The sequence below is a fragment of the Lissotriton helveticus genome, chromosome 11, assembly GCF_964261635.1.
Source record: "Lissotriton helveticus chromosome 11, aLisHel1.1, whole genome shotgun sequence".
In the NCBI taxonomy this organism is placed as follows: Eukaryota; Metazoa; Chordata; class Amphibia; order Caudata; family Salamandridae; genus Lissotriton; species Lissotriton helveticus.
In genome coordinates, this window is record NC_136072.1 from 349,151,668 (window position 1) to 349,170,929 (window position 19,262).

The following is a 19,262-nucleotide window of genomic DNA, read 5'->3' on the forward strand; positions in this document are numbered from 1 at the left end:
TTATAATAAAGGTTGTAGAGAAGTGGGTCACGAGAACACTATCCAGCTTTCTGGAAAACAACTCCTGCCTGGATACATCGCAATTCGGCTTTAGGCCGGCTCACGGCACGGAGGCTGCATTGGTCACCGTGTTGGACGATCTACGAGCGCGTGTCGACATGGCCAAGTCAGCATTTTTAGTGCTGCTCAACATGTCGGCCGCGTTCGACAGGGTGGACCATGCAGTACTACTGAGCCGTCTTCAGAGTACAGGAGTAACTGGCCTGGCTTTGAGATGGATAACATCTTATCTCAGCAACAGACAGCAGGCAGTGGCACTACCACCTTTTCGATCTGCCCTACAACAAGCGGATCAGGGCATCCCCCAGGGGTCGGCGATCAGTCCGATCCTGTTCAATCTGTATCTTCGACCTCTGGTTGCCCTGATAAAGTCATTCGGCATATCTGTCATCAATTATGCCGATGACACTCAATTGATTTTTTCATTTGAGGGTACTAAGGCAGTATCGAGAGACACTTTCCGCTGCTGTATGTCGGCTACAGCCGAGTGGCTGCGAGCCAACTCGCCTCAGTTCAATGGATCTAAAACGGAGGTTCTTCACTGCTCCCTAGACGGTACCCCTCGTCCGCTTCTGGATGATTTTTGGCCTACATCTATCCTTGGTACGGTAGAGGCTGCTGAGTCGGCCCGTAATCTGGGAGTTCTGTTTGAACCCAACCTGCAGCTTGATGAAGTAGTGTGGCTCACTGGTTAGAGGCTGGTTAGAGGCGGCAGACCCGAGAGCAGAGGACGGCCCGGGACCAGGGTTCGATTCCCGGCACGGCAGGTTTCTGGACCAGGGTCAGCGGACTCGATAATTCTCTCGCCTCGGTGCCCACTCTGATCAGCGATCACACTCGGCAACTCTGGGCATTAGCTTGCCTCATCTTCACTAACGGCCCCACCAGACCGCCGGGGATGCCTGGTCTCACCCTGGAGATACCCATTAAGGGACCATCTCTCAGGGAAGCCAGGAAGGGTTTCGCAGCGGTCGAAGCGCCTTGGGACCCTACGGGTAAGTAGTGCGCTATATAAATCCCTATACATACATACATGCCTCTGTGAACAGGACTATAGCGGTTTGTATGGACTTACTCCGCGCCCTACGTAAGATCTTACCGCTCCTCCCCAAAGAGGCAAGGGCAGAGGTAGTGCGCAGTTCTATTCTTAGTCGATTAGATTACTGCAACGCACTACTTCTGGGAGTCCCCAAAACTTTGATTCTAAAGCTGCAGAGGATCCAAAATATGGCGGCTAAATTGGCTCTATCCCGTCGTCGCTCGGCCTCTTCTTCCGGCGCATTGGCTGATCTTCATTGGCTACCTGTCCAACCGAGAATTTCCTTCAAGGCGTTATGCCTTGTCTTTAAGGCCCTGCATGGACAGGGGCCGATACCGCTCCAAAATCTTTTTTCCTGGTACTGCGCTGCCAGACCTCTAAGATCCTCCTCCGCGTTTCTAGTGACGGTCCCTAGGATCAATAGAGTGAGGATGGGTGGCCGTGCGTTTAGTTTCACGGCCGCTACTCTTTGGAACACCCTCCCGCTGACGCTGAGGTGTAGACAAGATTTCACTTCTTTTAAAAAGGACCTCAAGACCTTTCTGTTCCCCAGAGTAATGTAATGGTGGTTTGCCTGTAGGATAGACGCAGTCTCAGCGCCAGGATACCCTTTGGGTGGCAGTCGCGCTTAATAAGTAAATAAATACATAGTACTCCCTGATACACTTTTGGGGAAACTCCAGGTGGTCCTAAAGTACGCAGCACGATTGATTCTTCAATTGCAGAGAACTCATGCCACTCCCTTATTACAGCAGCTACACTAGCTCCCTATTAAGCAGAGGATCAGATGCAAGGGCCTGCGCATTGCACATAAAGCCAAGTATAGAGTGGCGCCCAGCTACATTAAAGACCGTTTGATGCTTTATGGGCCTGGTCGTTGTCTCCGTTCATCAGAAGCACATCTGTTGGCTTGTCCATGTTTTAACAGAACAACCTTAGGGGGTCGTGCCTTCTTGGTTGTGATTCCCCAGCTTTGGAATAAGCTCCCAGAGAGTCTGCATGATGAGGTGACTCTCCACGCATTCAGGAAGAAATGTAAGACTATTTTGTTTACTGAGGTGTTTGGATAAGCTCATCCCAAGTGTTGCTCTGTTTGCAAGCATTATGGCACTCCTGGGTTTATGGTTTGTAGCGCTTAGAAACCGTTGGTGATTTGTTGCTTTACAAATATAAATTAACATAACATAACACTTCCTGTAGGTCATATTGTACCATGGAGTTGCGCCACTTAAAGATGCACAATGAGATTAGTTGAAGTTAGAAATCACCTGGACAGTTTTTTGAATTAGGAGCTTTTCATTGAGAAGCATATAGGTTTCCCTGAGGTGGTAAAGCGTCTTGAGCATAGCATAATTTAAGGAAACCCAAAAATGAACATAGTGGTATTTAAACCCCATGGAGTTACCTGAGGTGGGGAAGCATTTGTTCAGTCCAACAAGTGCGTCATAATATTCCTTTCCCAAGAAGTCTTTGGTGGACGTTCTACTGGGTACCTCGATCAGGCATTGGGTGGAGTCCTTGAACAGAAGATCTTTGCCGTTTTCAGAAACAAACATCTTGAATTCACCTTGTTTTGTTCCAGAGCGCCCATATAAAGTCTGAAATGGGACAGCATGGGTTAATAGAAGGAAGGGTGATGCCGAAGGTAAACAATTGACATAGGGAAATCTTATATTCATCCGTTATACATTTCTATCTTAAAACAACACAGTTTCATTGCTGACAGGGTTGTCATATGGTTACAAGGACTTCGCCAGACGTTAATGCAAGGGAATTGCAAAGTTGTACATTTTATTTTTCAGAAATGTTCATATGTGGAGGCTTTAAAGTAATATTAGTTCATTAGGAACATAAATGTATGTCCATATTTGAAAAATATACTCAAGCTTGAAACATGTGAAGCATGCGAGAAAGAGAGCGAATGAGAGTGTGTGTGTGTGTGTGGTAAGGCTGTGCGGTACTGAGGTGGGCAGGACGTGGTGAGGGGCAGTGAAGTTACACATACAACGGGAAAGATTAAAGTAAATCAATAAAAACCCCTTACCTTGCGCTCGCCGCATGGCCGACTCATCGGTGCGGCAAGCACAAGGTAAGTGTTATCATTTATTTATTTATTTACTTCCAGCTTTCCCATTGTATGTCGAACTCCACTACCCCCTCACCACAATACCACACAGCCTTACCTGTGCGAGTTGCCACTGCTTATTTACCATCTGGATGTCCAATCCAAGACAGTAACATATTTTTCCTGCCCAGGTTCATCATGGCACTACCAGTCAAAGAAAACAATTTCTCACATGTGCAGGGAGAAAACGCAATGGGTCCTGGGGCCAATGCTTTTTTATTTTTCACAAACTTCTACTTTTGAAAATTTAGGGAAAAAAAGATTATCGAACACGCCACAGAACACGGGGGCATATTTACATTATTTTGGCGCACAGCAGCGCCACAAGCCGTCTAGCTGTGCTGCTCTTTTTCAAAAGAAAAGCACAAGGATGCTCCATATATACCCGTATGGTACGTTCCTGTCCTTTCTGTCGGTGCAAAAACTGCAGCCAAGTGTTAACGCTTGCACTCTTGCACTAAGGGTGCCTGTGTTGTTGGCATGATTGATTTTGTGCAAAGAGGGACACCTTCCTGCATAAAATCAATCAAAGGACGCATTTTCCTCATTCTATATGTGCTGCAGAATGCAACACACACGGAAAGAGGAAAAACAAGGAGAAATGTAAACATTTCTCTTCATTATGCTTGATTTGGGAAGGCATTAGTTTTGGTGCTGCCCCAAATTTATGCTATGCTGTAAATCTAAGCTCGGCACAAACCCTTAGTGAATCAAGCATTTCCAGGTCAGGCTTTGAGATTAAAATGTGATCTACAACTGAGAAGTGACCTCCCTCCCAAAAAGTCGGTAACATAGTGCTTTCACCTCCGGGGTTCTGCACCATCAATTCTAAATTGTACTTATAAATCAATTTGTTCATCATCTCCCCATACATGTCATCTAAGAAGTGGGGGGCATGTTACCAAGCAATAGCGATAATTATCGCTATTGCTTGGTTAGAGACAAAATTTTACCGCAAAGCTGCGGCGATTTTTATCGCAGATAAACGTTGGTATTACCAAGGTTTATCGCAAATGCGATAAAAAACGGCCGCAATGCATGAATATCGCTGAAAAGTCAGCGATATTCATGCATTACCGAGCTAATGCTCTTAGCCATGTTATCCACCTCCCTTTGGATAACATGGCTAAGAACTGCTATAGGGCAGGTGTTAGCTTTTAGAGATATTCGCGCGCGAATATCTCCAAAAGTTGGTAATAGGAGATAGCGATGTTAGCGACTGTTTCCAGTCGCTAACATCTTGGCACGCCCACTTTGCATGTCATTAGTGATAAATATCACTGACATGCAAAGTGGGGCCCAAGATGGTCGCTATCTCCTACTAGCTGTCGCTAACTGGTGTTAGCGACAGCTAGGTAATAGGGAGATCATTTTATCTCTGCTTTCTTGGCTTTTAAAGCCAAAAAAGCGGAGATAAACCCCCTTGATAATATGCCCCTGGGTTTGGCCATTCCCCCGATAATCCACATACCCACAATCTTCGTCTGTTACTGCTTGACATTTGCTAGTGTTAAAATCCCCAACCCAAATAAAAACATGTGCAGCCTTACTGCTACCGACAAACCTTTCTAGCTCTTTCCTTAATTTAGAAACTACCATACTTTTTGTAGAATCAAATCTACCGTTATAGTAGTTTGTCAGCATAATTCCCAATACTTCTTTGGTTTGAAGAAACAAAATCTGAAAGTTGTGTGAGCTAGTAAAAGATTTATTCAGTGTTAAAAGGGTTAAAGTAGTCAAAGTCAAAAGTGAGCTTTATTCGATTGCTGACAGGCAATCATAAAAACACATAAAACATATAATTACTACAACATTACATGTGTGTTACAGATTCATTAATAACATTAAAAAATATTTAGCATTCCATAGGGAATAAGACATTCTTAAATTGTCAGCTTACCTCGAGTTAAAAAAATGATAACTTTACTGTGCATGAAGCAGGTTCATATTAAAATCATTAGAACCATTGTTATGCTCCCACTGTAATTTAAAAGAACATTTAGATAAGGATTTGTTTCCTTAAACTAAGAATCTTTTTCAGGAAAAAAGCCGTCCTATAAACTCTGTGTACATTATCTAGATATTGCAATGCCAAAAGGGCGGTATGACACTGACGGAACCCAAGCATTTTCAGCACAGGGAGCAGACACAGTTTCCTCATGGAAGAATAAAATTTACAGAAAATGATAACATGGAGCATAGTTTGTTTAGAGATGTTAACACAAGGGCACAACTGGAGGTTTTGAGACCACACATTTACAGTAGGAAGAGTGACTAGTCTATGGAAAATCCGGATTAGAAGGAACCTATTGTATGCCCCAGGACATAAGTAAGATAGGGTTGAATGTTAAAAGTAATTAAAATCGTCTGATTGTGTAGGACAGTGGGCTTTACTATCTCAGATGTCAGTCTGATAGTATCCAACATAGATAGGGCATTTTTTTTAGATCCTTCCTAGTTATGTCCCCAATGGAACTAGGCCACCCAGAGTAAAATACTCTGGGTGGCCAAGATCTTGTAAAAAGGTGCGAATGTAATTTAACAATGGAATCCTCCGGGCCCCGTCCAAACTCAGGACATCCAGAAATATAACTCTGTTTAATTTTGCCACTTCTTTCCTCCAGAGCCTGTGCCATACCAGCACAGGCTCAAGATTAATCAAATCAGAAATAAAAGTGAGGCCCAGCTTCGCATGACATATGTATGTTGAGGTACCATTTGGAACAGATACAATATTTTTTTTAAGTATTTTCTACTTTTTGAATGGGAAGCAGATCAACTGGCCTGCATACCCCAGTCCCATAAACAGCTGCAGTGACAAATTTTGCTTTAAAAATCTTAATAAGTTCCTCAGGAGGCCTCTTGCCTAGTTTTTTAGCAAAGGAACTAATAGCAGATGTACTACGTAATAATACCAGTTTTTTTGGAGCCACAGCCTGTGTCCATAAATCATTATTGGCAAAAAGGATACCCAAATAGGAAAATGTTTTAGTAGCCCTTATCTTTTGTCCAGACACAGACATGTCTTTGGATTTTATGTTGCCAGTACTGCAACGCATTATAAAAGTTTTACAGAAGTTAACTCTTAGCCCTAAATCATTCATAAAATTGTTAAAATTATTTAGTACCTTCTGAAGTCCTACTTGTGTGTGGGACATAAGCACCGCATCGCCTGCATACAAGAGGGCTGGGATTGTGCGTTTCGACACTTGGGGAGGGTCATGATTATTGTTTAAAAGGGCCTCCCCAAGTCCATTTATATACAAGTGAAAAAGAAACAGAGCAAGAACACACCCTTGCCTAACAACACTTCTTAAATGAATGGGCGCTGATCTTCACCCTTTATGCCGCAGCGCACTCGCGCAATAGGGTTGCAGTAAAAACGTTTAAGTAAAGAAATAGTCTGTTTGTCAACCCACATTGCTTCTAAAATTAACCAAAGTTTGTTGTGGATCACGTAATCAAGGTCTGTGAGGTCAACAAATGCTAAAAATAGGTTCCCTTCTTTGCCCTTGTGTATTTACCTACCAGGAGAGACAGATTTAATTCCTGCTCTACGGTTCCTACACCAGCTCGGAAACCGTATTGTAGGTCTGACAGGATGGAATTTACTTCCGCCCAGTCCTGGAGACACTCCAATATTATTCTACCTGCAACTTTCGTTATAACGTCTAATAGGGAAATTGGCCTATAGCACGCCGGATCTTGCCTGTCCCCCTTTTTAAAAACGGGCTAAAGTAGATATCATAACTGCTGAACCCCCATTTGCTCTTCCACTGGACAATGGCATAGCTGGGGGTAAAAATAGAGGAATATCCTTCAATGTGGAAAGACACCTTGTGCCATGTTTCTTGTATAGTATAAGTTGTCCACAGCATTCACAGTCCACAGCTGTAGGTAGGATGCCCACACCCGGACACTGAGGGCAAGGTGGCAGCCACTCTAGAACTCTTAACATTTATGTCCAAGTTTGCCAGAGACCCCAGTTGAGGAATTGATAGAGCATGGTGTGTCTGTCACGATCAACAGTTGTGCATCAACCGGCCACTGGCAAAGATCTTATATCTGACGTGGGAGGCAGAAGATGCATGGACACAAGTGGTTCAGTAGTTCATTAAAGGATGAACCAAACATGCAACACATTTTTAAGGGAAAGGCAGTTGTTCATTGTCAAGGTCGACTCCAAAGTACTGGATCTATATCCTAATGAATTAGGTAAGTTGGCACAAGGTCAACTAAAAAGGAAATGACCATATTTGATGGCACCTGTAAAACTCTAGAAAAGGTGCAATCATTCTTGACAAACATGTTTGGATGCAAGATTTTGGGGAAGGAGGGTCACGGCAGAGGTGGTTTGGTGGACCAAGTCTCAGCATCTCAGAGGTCCAGGTGCTCAACAATGCCAGGACAGAAGGCTTCTCTCATCATTTTTTCGAACCAGGAGCATTGGGTGCCAGAATTTTTCATCTAATGTTTATTCTGGTCAGAGAAAGATTGGCAGGAGAAGATCACCTAGGGGACATGTCAACTTTCTTCGTACACAGCTAGCAGACAATTTCGCAAGACCTCTGCATCTTACAGGCTTAAACATACATTTTGTCAGTCATTCATTCCAAGATTGTCCCCTCAATCTGCTCCATCTCCCATAAGATGAAGAGTACATGGATTATGAGGTGTGAAAGATGGAAGATAATGAGCCCATTGTGCCTGCTGACACCTGAGAGACAGGGCTTTGGGGCAATTTATTTTTGGTTAGGGATTAGTTTAAAGAAGGTAAATTGTGAATGGATTACCGCAACTTTAAAATGAAGGGCATACACCTTTCGAGAGACTCTCTAAACCAAGGGAATTGGATGATGGATCTGGATTTAAAAGGCACTAGTTTAATGGTTCCTCTTTGGGAGTCATTAATAATACTTTCGATTTAAGTGTGTCTAGCAGCCATGGGAATTTTCTAGTGTGCAATTTGATCTATCATTTGTCCCATGGTGTTCTACAAAACTCCTGAAACTGGTCAAGACCTTCCTGAAGGCCAGAGGCATCTGGCTGAATCTTTAATGCTATGATATAGTTTTCTTGGCACAGGCAAAGGACACAGACTCAACAGGATATACAGAGGACTTCCTCTTTGCCACTTGTGAAATGGGCAAATGACAGAAATGATAGAATATGAAGTGTTCCCACTGGGGATAAATCACTCATAAGAAGCCATGATGCTAATTTAGGACCTTATGTAGAGTTTAGCGAGAAGATATTCCATTACAGATAAGGGAGACATCCCATCAGTTGTTAATACAAGTGTCATAGGCTATAATGCACTGGTGTTATGGCGGGTGAGATATCCACCACCTATCCCTTGCAACAAACTCTAAATAAAACCCTTAGTCATTGTTGTCCGTTGTTTGCTTTGATTGTAAATTACTATTTATTTTGGCCTCTTTTCTCTTTTCAGGAATTTGATTCAGATTGTAAATTTGAGTAATTACGAAAAGGTGCGGATTGAATGGTCCTGGAGGGGGTGAACAACCTTTACAACGAAACTATTACAACGCACTACCATTACAACGCGGTCATTACAACGCAAACCATTACAACGCATTGCGCTGGGGGGCGCTCTAGGATAGGGAATACGTTTAATTTTCTATCCAACACCTTCCCTAGTGTCCACGGGGACTGGAGTTGGAATAGAAAATTATACTTACCACTATCCAGCACCTCTAAGCGCTATGCGTAGTAAAGGTTTGCGATGTAAAAACCGCGTTGTAAAGGCAGGCGTTGTAATAGCCTGCGTTGTAACGTCATACATCCCCTGGAGGGTTATGTTTGTGATAGCCAGAAGTGCTACGTTTGTGTCTCCTTGTTCTTCTTCAGAATTATGTGCATAGGATGATTGAATATTCAAATCCTTGCTATTTAAGGTGCTGTGGAACCGGATAAGCAATCCCCCACTTGGAAGTACCAATAGAATGGGGATTGATATTTCTGAGGTGTGGTTTTAGAAGTAATCAGTTGAGAAGTGTTAACATCCTTTGATATTGGTGCTTCTTCAACCACTCCTGCAGATAATTCCTCCTTTCCAGGTCCTTTCTCCTTGCATAGACTTTGGCAAATTTGACTTGCCAAATTGTGCATGAGGAAAGAAAACAACAGTGCGTTTGGAAAGCATAACTTGTACAGTGCTTAATTTGAGCAGGTGGTTGCAGGTGGGGCTGACTGGCACTCATTTTGTAGGACTGGCACTTATTTTTGATCGTGATACTGATGCACAGAAAAAGAGAGAAAAACACAAAAGGGGGAAAGAAGGAGGAAGAGAAAGCCCAAAAACCAGTGACAAAGGGAGAAAGCAGGGATGAAAAAGAGCCTGCAAGGGTGGGCGAATGAGGCAGGGAGTGTTCAGGTGGTGGGTTAAAGAGGAATGAGGTTCAATCCAGACTACAGAGGATTGGTCTTCGGCACCCCGACCTTCAATATTCCAGTTGCGGCTTCTAAGCAAAACTTTCCGCCCCAGTACTTATTCTTTTACAAATTTAAGCAGTGAACTTGTAATTCTGATGAAAAAAGAAATGCCTTCTTTTCTGTCCACATCGAAATTACTACGTACCTCATAATGAGGACTTACGTAGAGCTACATTCAAATTTTTTGCAATGCTTTGATTAAGAAGGCGTTTCCAAAGCTTAGGGAAAAACTGTTGCATCGCTTAATAGAATTAGTATATTCGTTGTTTTGTTACAAACTTCAGAAGAAATGTTTGCATATGTCTGTTTGAAAAAAGCCTATCACTTTAGCAAAGTAATTCATTCAAAATACTGTAATACGTTACATCATGACAAGAGATAACTACAGTCTGCATGCCAGCTAACAAATTCTGGTGCTGATTGAAGTGAATAGGTTGTAATGACGCAAATGTGCCAAAGCCCAAAAAAGTAATTTGGGCACCATGTTGTAAGCAGCCGCGGTCGGTGCAGGTAACAGCAGTTGGGCCGGGTAAGGGGGGATTTCGGGGGACGATGCAGAGGGAAAACTAAATAAATAAATATTTTCCCTAGGCATCGTCCCTCAAAATCCCCCCTAAAAAACCCAATTTAGACGTCTCGGATTTAAACAACTTTCATCTCATCGCCAGGATCCCCCTCCCCGCCAAAATCACGGAGGGCATACTGAACTCGCAGCTCAGCAACTTCCTAGGTTCTGAAGAGAGGCTGGATTCATCCCAACACGGATTTAGGGCTGGACACAGCACAGAATCGGCACTTATAAAATCTGTCGAAGACATTAGAATGGTGCTGGACGCCGGGGGCAGAGCCGCCCTGATCCTGCTTGATCTGTCAGCGGCCTTCGACACGGTCCACCATAAACTACTGGTGGACCGGTTGAGGGCCGGTGGGATACAGGGAAATGCACTCGATATCCTGAAAGCCTTTTTGGCTGGGAGGACTCAGGCGGTGGCCTTGGGGGACTTCGAATCTGAACCATTTGTGCTCCCCTGCAGAGTCCCCCAGGGCTCCTCCCTGAGTCCGACTCTGTTTATGTCTACGTCTCCACCCTGGCGCCAGATATTAGATCCTTTGGATTTAATCTTACTTCCTATGCTGACGACACCCAGATTGTGGTGTCGTTGCGCCAGGGAGATCTAGACACTACCGCAGATCGTTTCAGATGCTGCATGCGGGAAGTGAGCAATTCGATGGCAGGAAACTGCCTTAAGCTCAACTCCGCAAAAACAGAAGTGTTATTTTTCGGGACCAAAGATAACTTTTGGTCTCCCCGTTGGTGGCCAGAAGAAATGGGACCGCCACCTTCCCCAGTAACAAAGGTAAAAAATCTGGGTGTCCTGATGGACGATTCCCTATCCTTCAGGCCCCAAATCAATGCTTTATCCTCTGCCACGCACTTTGTGCTTAAAACTATCAGGAAGGTCTTGCCATTCCTTCCGGCAGAACACAAAAAGACAGTAGTGACCGGACTGGTAATGTATCGGTTAGACTATTGCAACGCCCTCCTTCTGAATGCTCAGCAGGGTCTCCTAGACAAACTTTAGATCCTGCAGAATGCTGCAGCACGTTTGATCACAGGCACCTCCAAGTTCGCTTCAGTCTCCTAGGACCTGGTTAAGCTACACTGGTTGCCAGTGCGGAAAAGAATCTTGTTTAAATCACTTTGTGTGATCTTCAAAGCACTTCACGGCATTGGCCCCCACTGCCTGACCTCTCTTTTCCAGTGGTATAAACCAGCCCGAGCGCTACGTTCAGCCGAGCAGGGGCTGGTTGTCGTCCCCAAAATTAGGAAAGCTCGCTGGGGAGGCAGAAGCCTATCCCTTGGCGCCGCCAAGGCTTGGAACGCACTGCCGGCCAATCTAAGACAGACCCCCGACCTACTCAAGTTCAGGAAAGCTCTCAAGACCTGGCTTTTCTCTCTCTAATGTCCCTGCTCACCCTTACTAGCGATCAGACAGCGCCAGGACACCTCCGGGTAACAGTGCGCTCTAAAAATGTCAAAAATAAATAAATAAATAAATAAATACCTGGCCCCACCTCTGTTACCTGCAGGGATTGCGGCTGGTTGTAAGGAACCAAGATTTTAGGTCTCAACTCTAGACTGCGCACATGCATTCTCTCGAAATGAGACCTGTGTATGTACTTTGTGAGCTTCAGCCAGCCCATAGGCTTGACATTTGCTCACTGCCTTGCCACTCTATTATTCATTCTCCCCATTTGCCTATGGCATACCTACGTCACGCCTCTTCCCGCGGCTAGCCTTCCCTGAAAGCAAGGACCAAGTACTACTACTCATACACAGCGGCCATTTTAGAAAATGTTTTTGGGACTACTTTTTTTTATTTGTCTTGGAGCATTCTATACAGTGCTCGTGTTTTTATTTCACTCGCTCCATCTTGCATTTCTTTTGTTTTTTAAATGCAGTTTTATATAGCACAAACACTGCCAAAATTAGCGCACTTTACATGAGCATCAGTTACTTTACACAAGGACACATTATTTTTTTTTATGGAATAGGGAGATTAAGTGATTTGCTCAAGATCACATGATGTTGTGCCGACTCCAAAAAAGCACTTTACGTGAGCACCAGTTACTTTACACAAGGACACGTTCATTTTTGTAAGAACAGAGAGATTAAGTGATGTGTCCAAGATCACAGAATGTTGTGCCGACAACAAATAACTTGCACTGATGTTCGTAAAATCGTACTCGAAGCTGAGTCGAGACCCCTGCCTGGTGTTAAAACAATCCTAGTGATTGGACAGCTGTGGCACACACTCCAGCCTGAGGCAATGTTTGTCTTCTCACTGCGGCAGATCATACCACTTGCAGCTAGTACTGGGGAAGGGTAGAAATTCTGGTGGAGCCCATTTGCTGTCTTTGCAGACAGTGACCACTAAAGTAGCAAGTGTTAATACCAGATTCATAGTACTGTTATTTGCATAATTATAAACTTCTTAGTTTCCGAAATACTGGTCAGCTTACTGTAGGGCAGCAGCAAATGGTGTGGACATTAGGAGCAATGAGCTTCTCTGACTCCTGCATAAATCAGATTAACGGCTCACCCCTACCGAGGTCAAACAATGAGGCGTTTAGAGAAAAGTTCTTTAACTGTGGTCGAATGACCCACAACCTCTTTCACAACAAAGCGTTGCATCAATCTCCACCGGTACAGCTCAGGATTCTCCCCCTTTACAGAGCATGTCACAAAAGACTGAAGAGGACAGGCGACATTCTTGTGCAGAACACCATTCTTCAATTGGCCTCGCTATTCTGAAAAACGGTATTAAAGTGTGTTTTGGAAGTTTAGAAAATGCTGTTGTACAAACAAAATAAAAAAACTGTGACAGCAAGGAATTCCAATAACAAACGTACAAGATATGCACACGAATGGTCAAATTTATTAAATTTATAGCATTTTTGAATGTTTTTCAGCTCCACATGATTACACGCTTCTCAATACCACATAAATACACCCCACATAAATCCACTCTATGCCACATAGCAACAATCCACATACATACACTCCACACCATGCCACATAATTCCCCTCAACATAATTTCCCTCAACACCACACAGTTCCACGCCACTCAGTTCAGCTCTACACATTTCCATCCCACACCACATAATTCCACAGCAAACCACAAAATTCCACTCCACAAAGCGATTCCACTACAAACCACATACATCCAATCCACACCATTCCACATCATGCCACTTAATTCAGCACCACACCACATAATTCCACTCCACTACATGCCAATCCACAACACACAATACCAGATAATTACACTTCATGAGGCATAATACCACTCCACATAATTCCAGTACGCTCAATACCGCATGATTACTATCTACATATTTCAACTGCACACCATGGCACATAATTCTACCATGAATAACTTCACTTAACACCACACAATTCCACACCACACACTTTTTCCCTTGAATCCTTCTACCATGGACCTGACCACCAATGGCAACATGTAAATATGCTCTCTGTTTCTTTGTGATGTTATATATTGTCACACTACTATCGGTGTACACATCTTTTTCTTCACATATGCACCAATATGTTTTCCATTTGATGATTACATGATGATTACAAACTAATATTAATATCTCATTGTTTCTTATACATTGCCCTTTGTAAATGTCAAAATGTACTTTTCTCTACATATGAATGATCTATTTTTCCAACGGGTTTCAATTTTGCACTATGATTTATGTGGTGAATAATAACGCTTTTGACACATAAATGCCCCCATTTGTTACAAACAAACATTCGATGTTTGAACTGCACATTGCTATCCAACCATTAAAGAACAATGCTCTTTTTTTGAGTCTTTTTAACTTCATGTATTTTAATGTATATGATTCCATCTCTTCTTCTTTTTTACTTACACTATTGATACCTGCACAACCACTTGTATATATAAATATACAGCTCTGAGGAAGCCCCAGGCCGGATGGCCATGTAAGGGGGCGAAACACGTGTTGGCTGTCACTTCAGGCTAGTATCCTAAATAGGAGTTCTGGCAACTGTATATAAAAGTATTGCGTCTGGAAATTATTCCCACCATTGAACTACTAAACCCTCAAATTGTCCTGACAAACCTTGGATATTTTCAATTCACTAGTGGGATGGGGGTCCCCCACTGTCCAGCACAAATTACCCATGCATACTGTACTCAATAATACAGTCAGTACGGGATTAGGACCAATCTATTCCCCCTTTTCACTTTGAAAACACATAATTCCACTCCACAACGCAATTCCAATACAAACCACATACATCCAATCCACACCACATAATTCCACATCATGCCACTTAATTCAACACCACACCACATAATTCCACTCCACCACATCCCAATTCACAACACACAATACCAGATAATTACACTTCATGAGACATAATACCCCTCACAAAATTCCAGTACGCTCAAAACTGCATAATTACTATCTACATATTTCAACAGCACACCATGTCACATAATTCCACCACGCATAACTTCACTCAACACCACACTATTCCACACCACACACTTCCACAACAAACAAATTGAATCCAACCTCCATAATTCCACTCCACTCCCCATACATCCACTCCACTCCATGAGACAAGGCTAAAGACATTGTCATTGACAACGTAATTAGCTCTCAGATTGTAAAGATCTATTGGCTTTGCCAATGCTTGTTAATAAATGTGACTGGACTGGGTAGTGATATTTGTCATCAGGTAACCAGGGAATATATAATTTGGTAAAAAAAAAGTGGTATATATTGCTTGATTGGCACTAGTATGAATCTACATGTTGGGTGTGTATGCTGTAGAAGGTCTTGTAAAGGCCTTGTGCCACTTCCTTCTAAGGTCTTATCATTACTAATAACACTTGTTAAAAGAAACAATACACCTGTGCTCACAATTGTATGGGTTCGATAAACAGCATCTATTGGGAGCTGAGTCCTCAGAAATCGGCTACGTTGTAAGTATTTTGGTGCTTTCCACATCATAATTTGCAGGCCTTGGTAATTACCAGCTAATTTGTCTGGTTACATTTCAGTAGAATAACCTTGCAAAAATGTACCAGGAAAAAAAATCCAGAGGGCAGTCTTTATCACGCCTGGTCATTACCAGCTATGATAAACATTTTACTACTTGTAATGGTGATACCAGCGCAGACAGTTGTTTGCGCACGAATAGGTAATTACTGATTTTTTTCATTACATTTTGTATGTTTGTGACAAATGCAGACCACAGTCCTACTGTATGTAAGCATGCATTAGGACATTGGAAAATATTGAAACAATGTATGCTCTATATTTTGTTCAGCTACTCAACCTATCACAGATGTATCTCAGTCGTATTCATCTTTGCAGCATCAGTGGTGGGCAGGCAAAGACCCACTGGGTCCAAAGCCCATCCCCATGTCCATTGTGTAAATCAATGCATAGTTTCCTCATGCAGGTTGTCCAACATGTCCAGGCTAGCTACGTAGTCTCAAAGAGGTCTCCAAAATCTAGAGGTAGGTAGTAAAGTGTCTGAATACAATTCCATTCGTTCACCACACATCATCTTGTCTTTTAATCAACTCTTGGAGTTGGGTGTCTCCTTGCTTTCCCAAGTCATTGAGAACCTAGGCTGACCCAACAGGGTTGCTGCCATTGACAGCAGTCTGCTGTAGTGTTCTGGGGCATCCAGCACATACCCAAAAACAACCATGGGAGATATAGGTAACAAATTATCATTATTTCAAGTGCTTGTATCACCTATGACCAAAATGTGGCTACTGCTGGGCAACCTTACGTTAGCTGCAAAAAATCAGCACTCAGAGATGAGCATCTGCGGCAGCTGGGCTCAGTCGATATGCTACGCTTGACCATGCACACAGAAGTGTCCTATGTAAATGTCTATAGTGAAGCAGTAAGTATTTTACACTTGAAGACTCCTCCTTGGTGTGCATGCAACAGAAGGCCCATTGCCTGTCAGAGATCGCAACACCCAGACCCAAGGACTACGATGTCTGGCTCCGAAGCTGCACATCGCACTATAGTGTATATTCAGGTGATTAGGTATTTGAGAGTCAGGATTTCTAAAAAAAGATTGAGAAAAGTGTTTTCAACATATGTTTGAGGTTGTAATACACTAGTGTGTCTAATGCTGGGGACTGCAACGTACCCAGAAATTCCTCAAGTGATATACATTTTTATTCCAAACATTTTCCTCCATGAGTCTGAGCTTCTTGCATAATGGTATCGGAAACAGTGTAGGAATATGGTCTGTGTGGCATATAAGTAATGTTGAATTTCAGCTTGGGTTGAATGTGTAGGTTGATCGTCCACTAATTCTGCTAAGTGTGCTAGCATCCGATCCAAGCATTGTACCTTGTGAATTTTGTGGTCTGGGCTGGGTGATCTCTGATTCAGTTTGGCCTGTATAGGGGCCAGCTCTGCCAGTCCACTGTCTAGGTCATAATGTGAGGACTGTTTATGACTGTGTAGCCATTGGTGGGTGAATCAGGCCTGAATACTTTATAATAGAGCTCAAAGTCTGGAGCTCCAAACCCTCCCTGGTCATATGTTTTTTGCGTCCTGGAGCAGCTGATGTGCGGTTGTTTAATGGCCCAAGCTATGGTGTCATAAGTTACTTCAATTCGGTAAATAATGTTCTGCTAAGAGGAATAGGAAGATTGGAAAAGGTACAACAATTTTGGCAGAACCACCATATTCATCAGGGCGATCCTACTGGCTACAGTGAAGGGAAGTTTGATCCAATTCTTCACTAAGTTCATGATAGTGGAAGTAGGATATAATTAGCCCATAATTTGCTGCTGTAATGGTGTCTATCTCCCTATTGTACATTATACCCTGGTATCTGATTGGGACGGTAGTCCAGTGCATCAGAACTTTGAGCTCCGGCTGCATTGTGGAATCCGTGAGTGGCATCAGTATGGACTTGTTCCAGTTTATTTGTAACCCTCACCATCCTCCGTACACTACCACATCACATATAATAGGATGTAAGTTGCAGGGCAGTTTCTTGATCAGGAGGAAGATGTCATTCTCATGCATTGATAGCAGGACATTACATCTACTGAATGATATTCCCCTATGATGCTACTGCTTTCTTAGGAGGCAAGCTAGGGGCTCCATAACAATGGCAAATAGGAGCTGGGATAGTGGACACCCTTGCTTCGTCCCTCTGCTGATTTCTAACATGTCTGATAATGGGTCATTAACTTTTAATGTGGTCATGGAGGTGCCCTGGTAATCCATCTATTGTAGGAAGGCCCTCCTCACTTACATAATCTCCAAAACTATGAACAGGAAGGGCCACTCGATGGAATAAAACACCTTTTCGGCATCTAGAACATTGCCACCACCTCCAGCTCTGGGTCTAATTGTGTGTTACCGTGAAAAGTGCATGTAGAATATCTGCTGTGGGGTTGCCTGGGATAACCTGACTGGTCTGGATGCACCAGGGCAGGTACCAATAGTAAAAGCCAATTGGCCAGGAATTTTGTGAGTATTGTACCACTTGCATTGATGAGGGATAGACAGCAATTGGAGCTACATCTGTCAGCTGGCTTCCCGGGTTTAAGGAGCATAATGACAATGGCTTCAGCCAACGTGTAGTAGAGTTTGCCTTTGTGAAATGCCTCCTTGGAGACAGCCAACAAAACCAGGATCAGTTCTTCTTAAAATGCCCCATAAAATTCAGCAGGCAGGCTGTCACTTGCAGGAGCACTACGGGTTTTTTAAGTGGGCGATAACCTCACGTATTTCCTTGGCTGTATTCGGCTAGCAGATGGAGGCACGTTGGTCAGGTTCTAACCATGCTAATCGTGTGTAGGTGTCCCTTTCATACACCTTGGATCTGAAGCTATATAGGTGTCTGTGGAATCTAGTAAAGATCTCTAGGATATCATTAGAACCAAGCACCACCCGCCCTGAATGTGTTGCTAGCCTGATTACATTATTCCCTGTCGATTTTGGCTCAGCAGGTTCGCAGTTTGTAGGCATCATTGCCAGAGGCTGTGGGACTCAGCAGGGAGGGCAAGGTCAAGGATCACTGGGGAGTGGTCTCCAAGCATATAGGGAATATGTTCGCAGTGAACTGCCCATCCCATGACATCTTTTGTGCTAAACCAGGTGTACAGCCTAGAGGAGGAGTATTGCACTGAGGAATAAAATGTGTATTCCTGGCAATGGTGGTATCATTTCCTCGAAATATCTACCATTTAATTTCTTTGTAGCATGTTAATTATAGGTTCACTTTCCTTGTTGGGTCTTCTGGATAATCCATTGGTGTAATCAAGTATGGGATCTAATACCATGTTGTGATCCCCACCCCACAGTATTGACTGCATGTCCATTAGGTGAAAGAATTGTGGTCAAACTGTGATTGAAGCATAGGAGTTCACCAGAGTGACTTGTGTGTTGCCAAATATTCCTTGGACAACTAAATAATGCCTCTCAGTGTCTGCGATCATGTGAAGGTGGTGTAACTTGGCCGACCAGGTAATTAAATTGCTACATCCCTTGAGTACGAGGAGTAGGATGAGAAATAACAATGTTATCCCAATGATTTCGCAAAAGCAGGGATTCATGTGAGGGGTAGGTGTGTTTCTTGAAGAAATACCACATTGACGTTTTGTTGTGATAGGTAAGCAACAATCTGGATTAATTGTTGCAAGTTGCCTAGCCCTCCAACATTCTGTAACATCCATTTTAGGGTCATGGTGAGAAGAGCTTGCTAAAGAGCATGATCCCAGTCAGGGTATCTTGTTTAGTGATGTTGAATAAGTGGTATTCTGTACCGGGGTTGTCCCGATCTAGTCTGAGAGCTCGGCATGCATTAAAAGAACTGTGAACACCCCCACCCACCTACCAGCCCCAATTGCATAGTGATGTCCCCCCAAAATCCCCATCCAACATAACCTAGCAATACGCATAAGCATTAGCAAAAACATATCCCCTTTAGGTCAAATGGCTTCTTGCCTAGAGGAGCTAGAGAAGCAATAAACATGAGATATGTC

The 19,262-nt window shown here is 43.3% G+C and overlaps 1 protein-coding gene across 2 annotated transcripts in view; it reads right to left on the minus strand.

Moving 5' to 3' along the window:
* LOC144791089 (serotransferrin-A-like) overlaps positions 1-19,262 on the minus strand; it is a 302,511-nt gene that overhangs the window by 7,698 nt on the left and 275,551 nt on the right. For both annotated transcript variants that reach the window (XM_078665746.1, XM_078665745.1), the window contains exon 16: positions 2,505-2,697. In XM_078665746.1, coding sequence (XP_078521872.1) covers positions 2,505-2,697 — 193 coding nt within the window. The remainder of the gene's footprint in view (positions 1-2,504; positions 2,698-19,262) is intronic.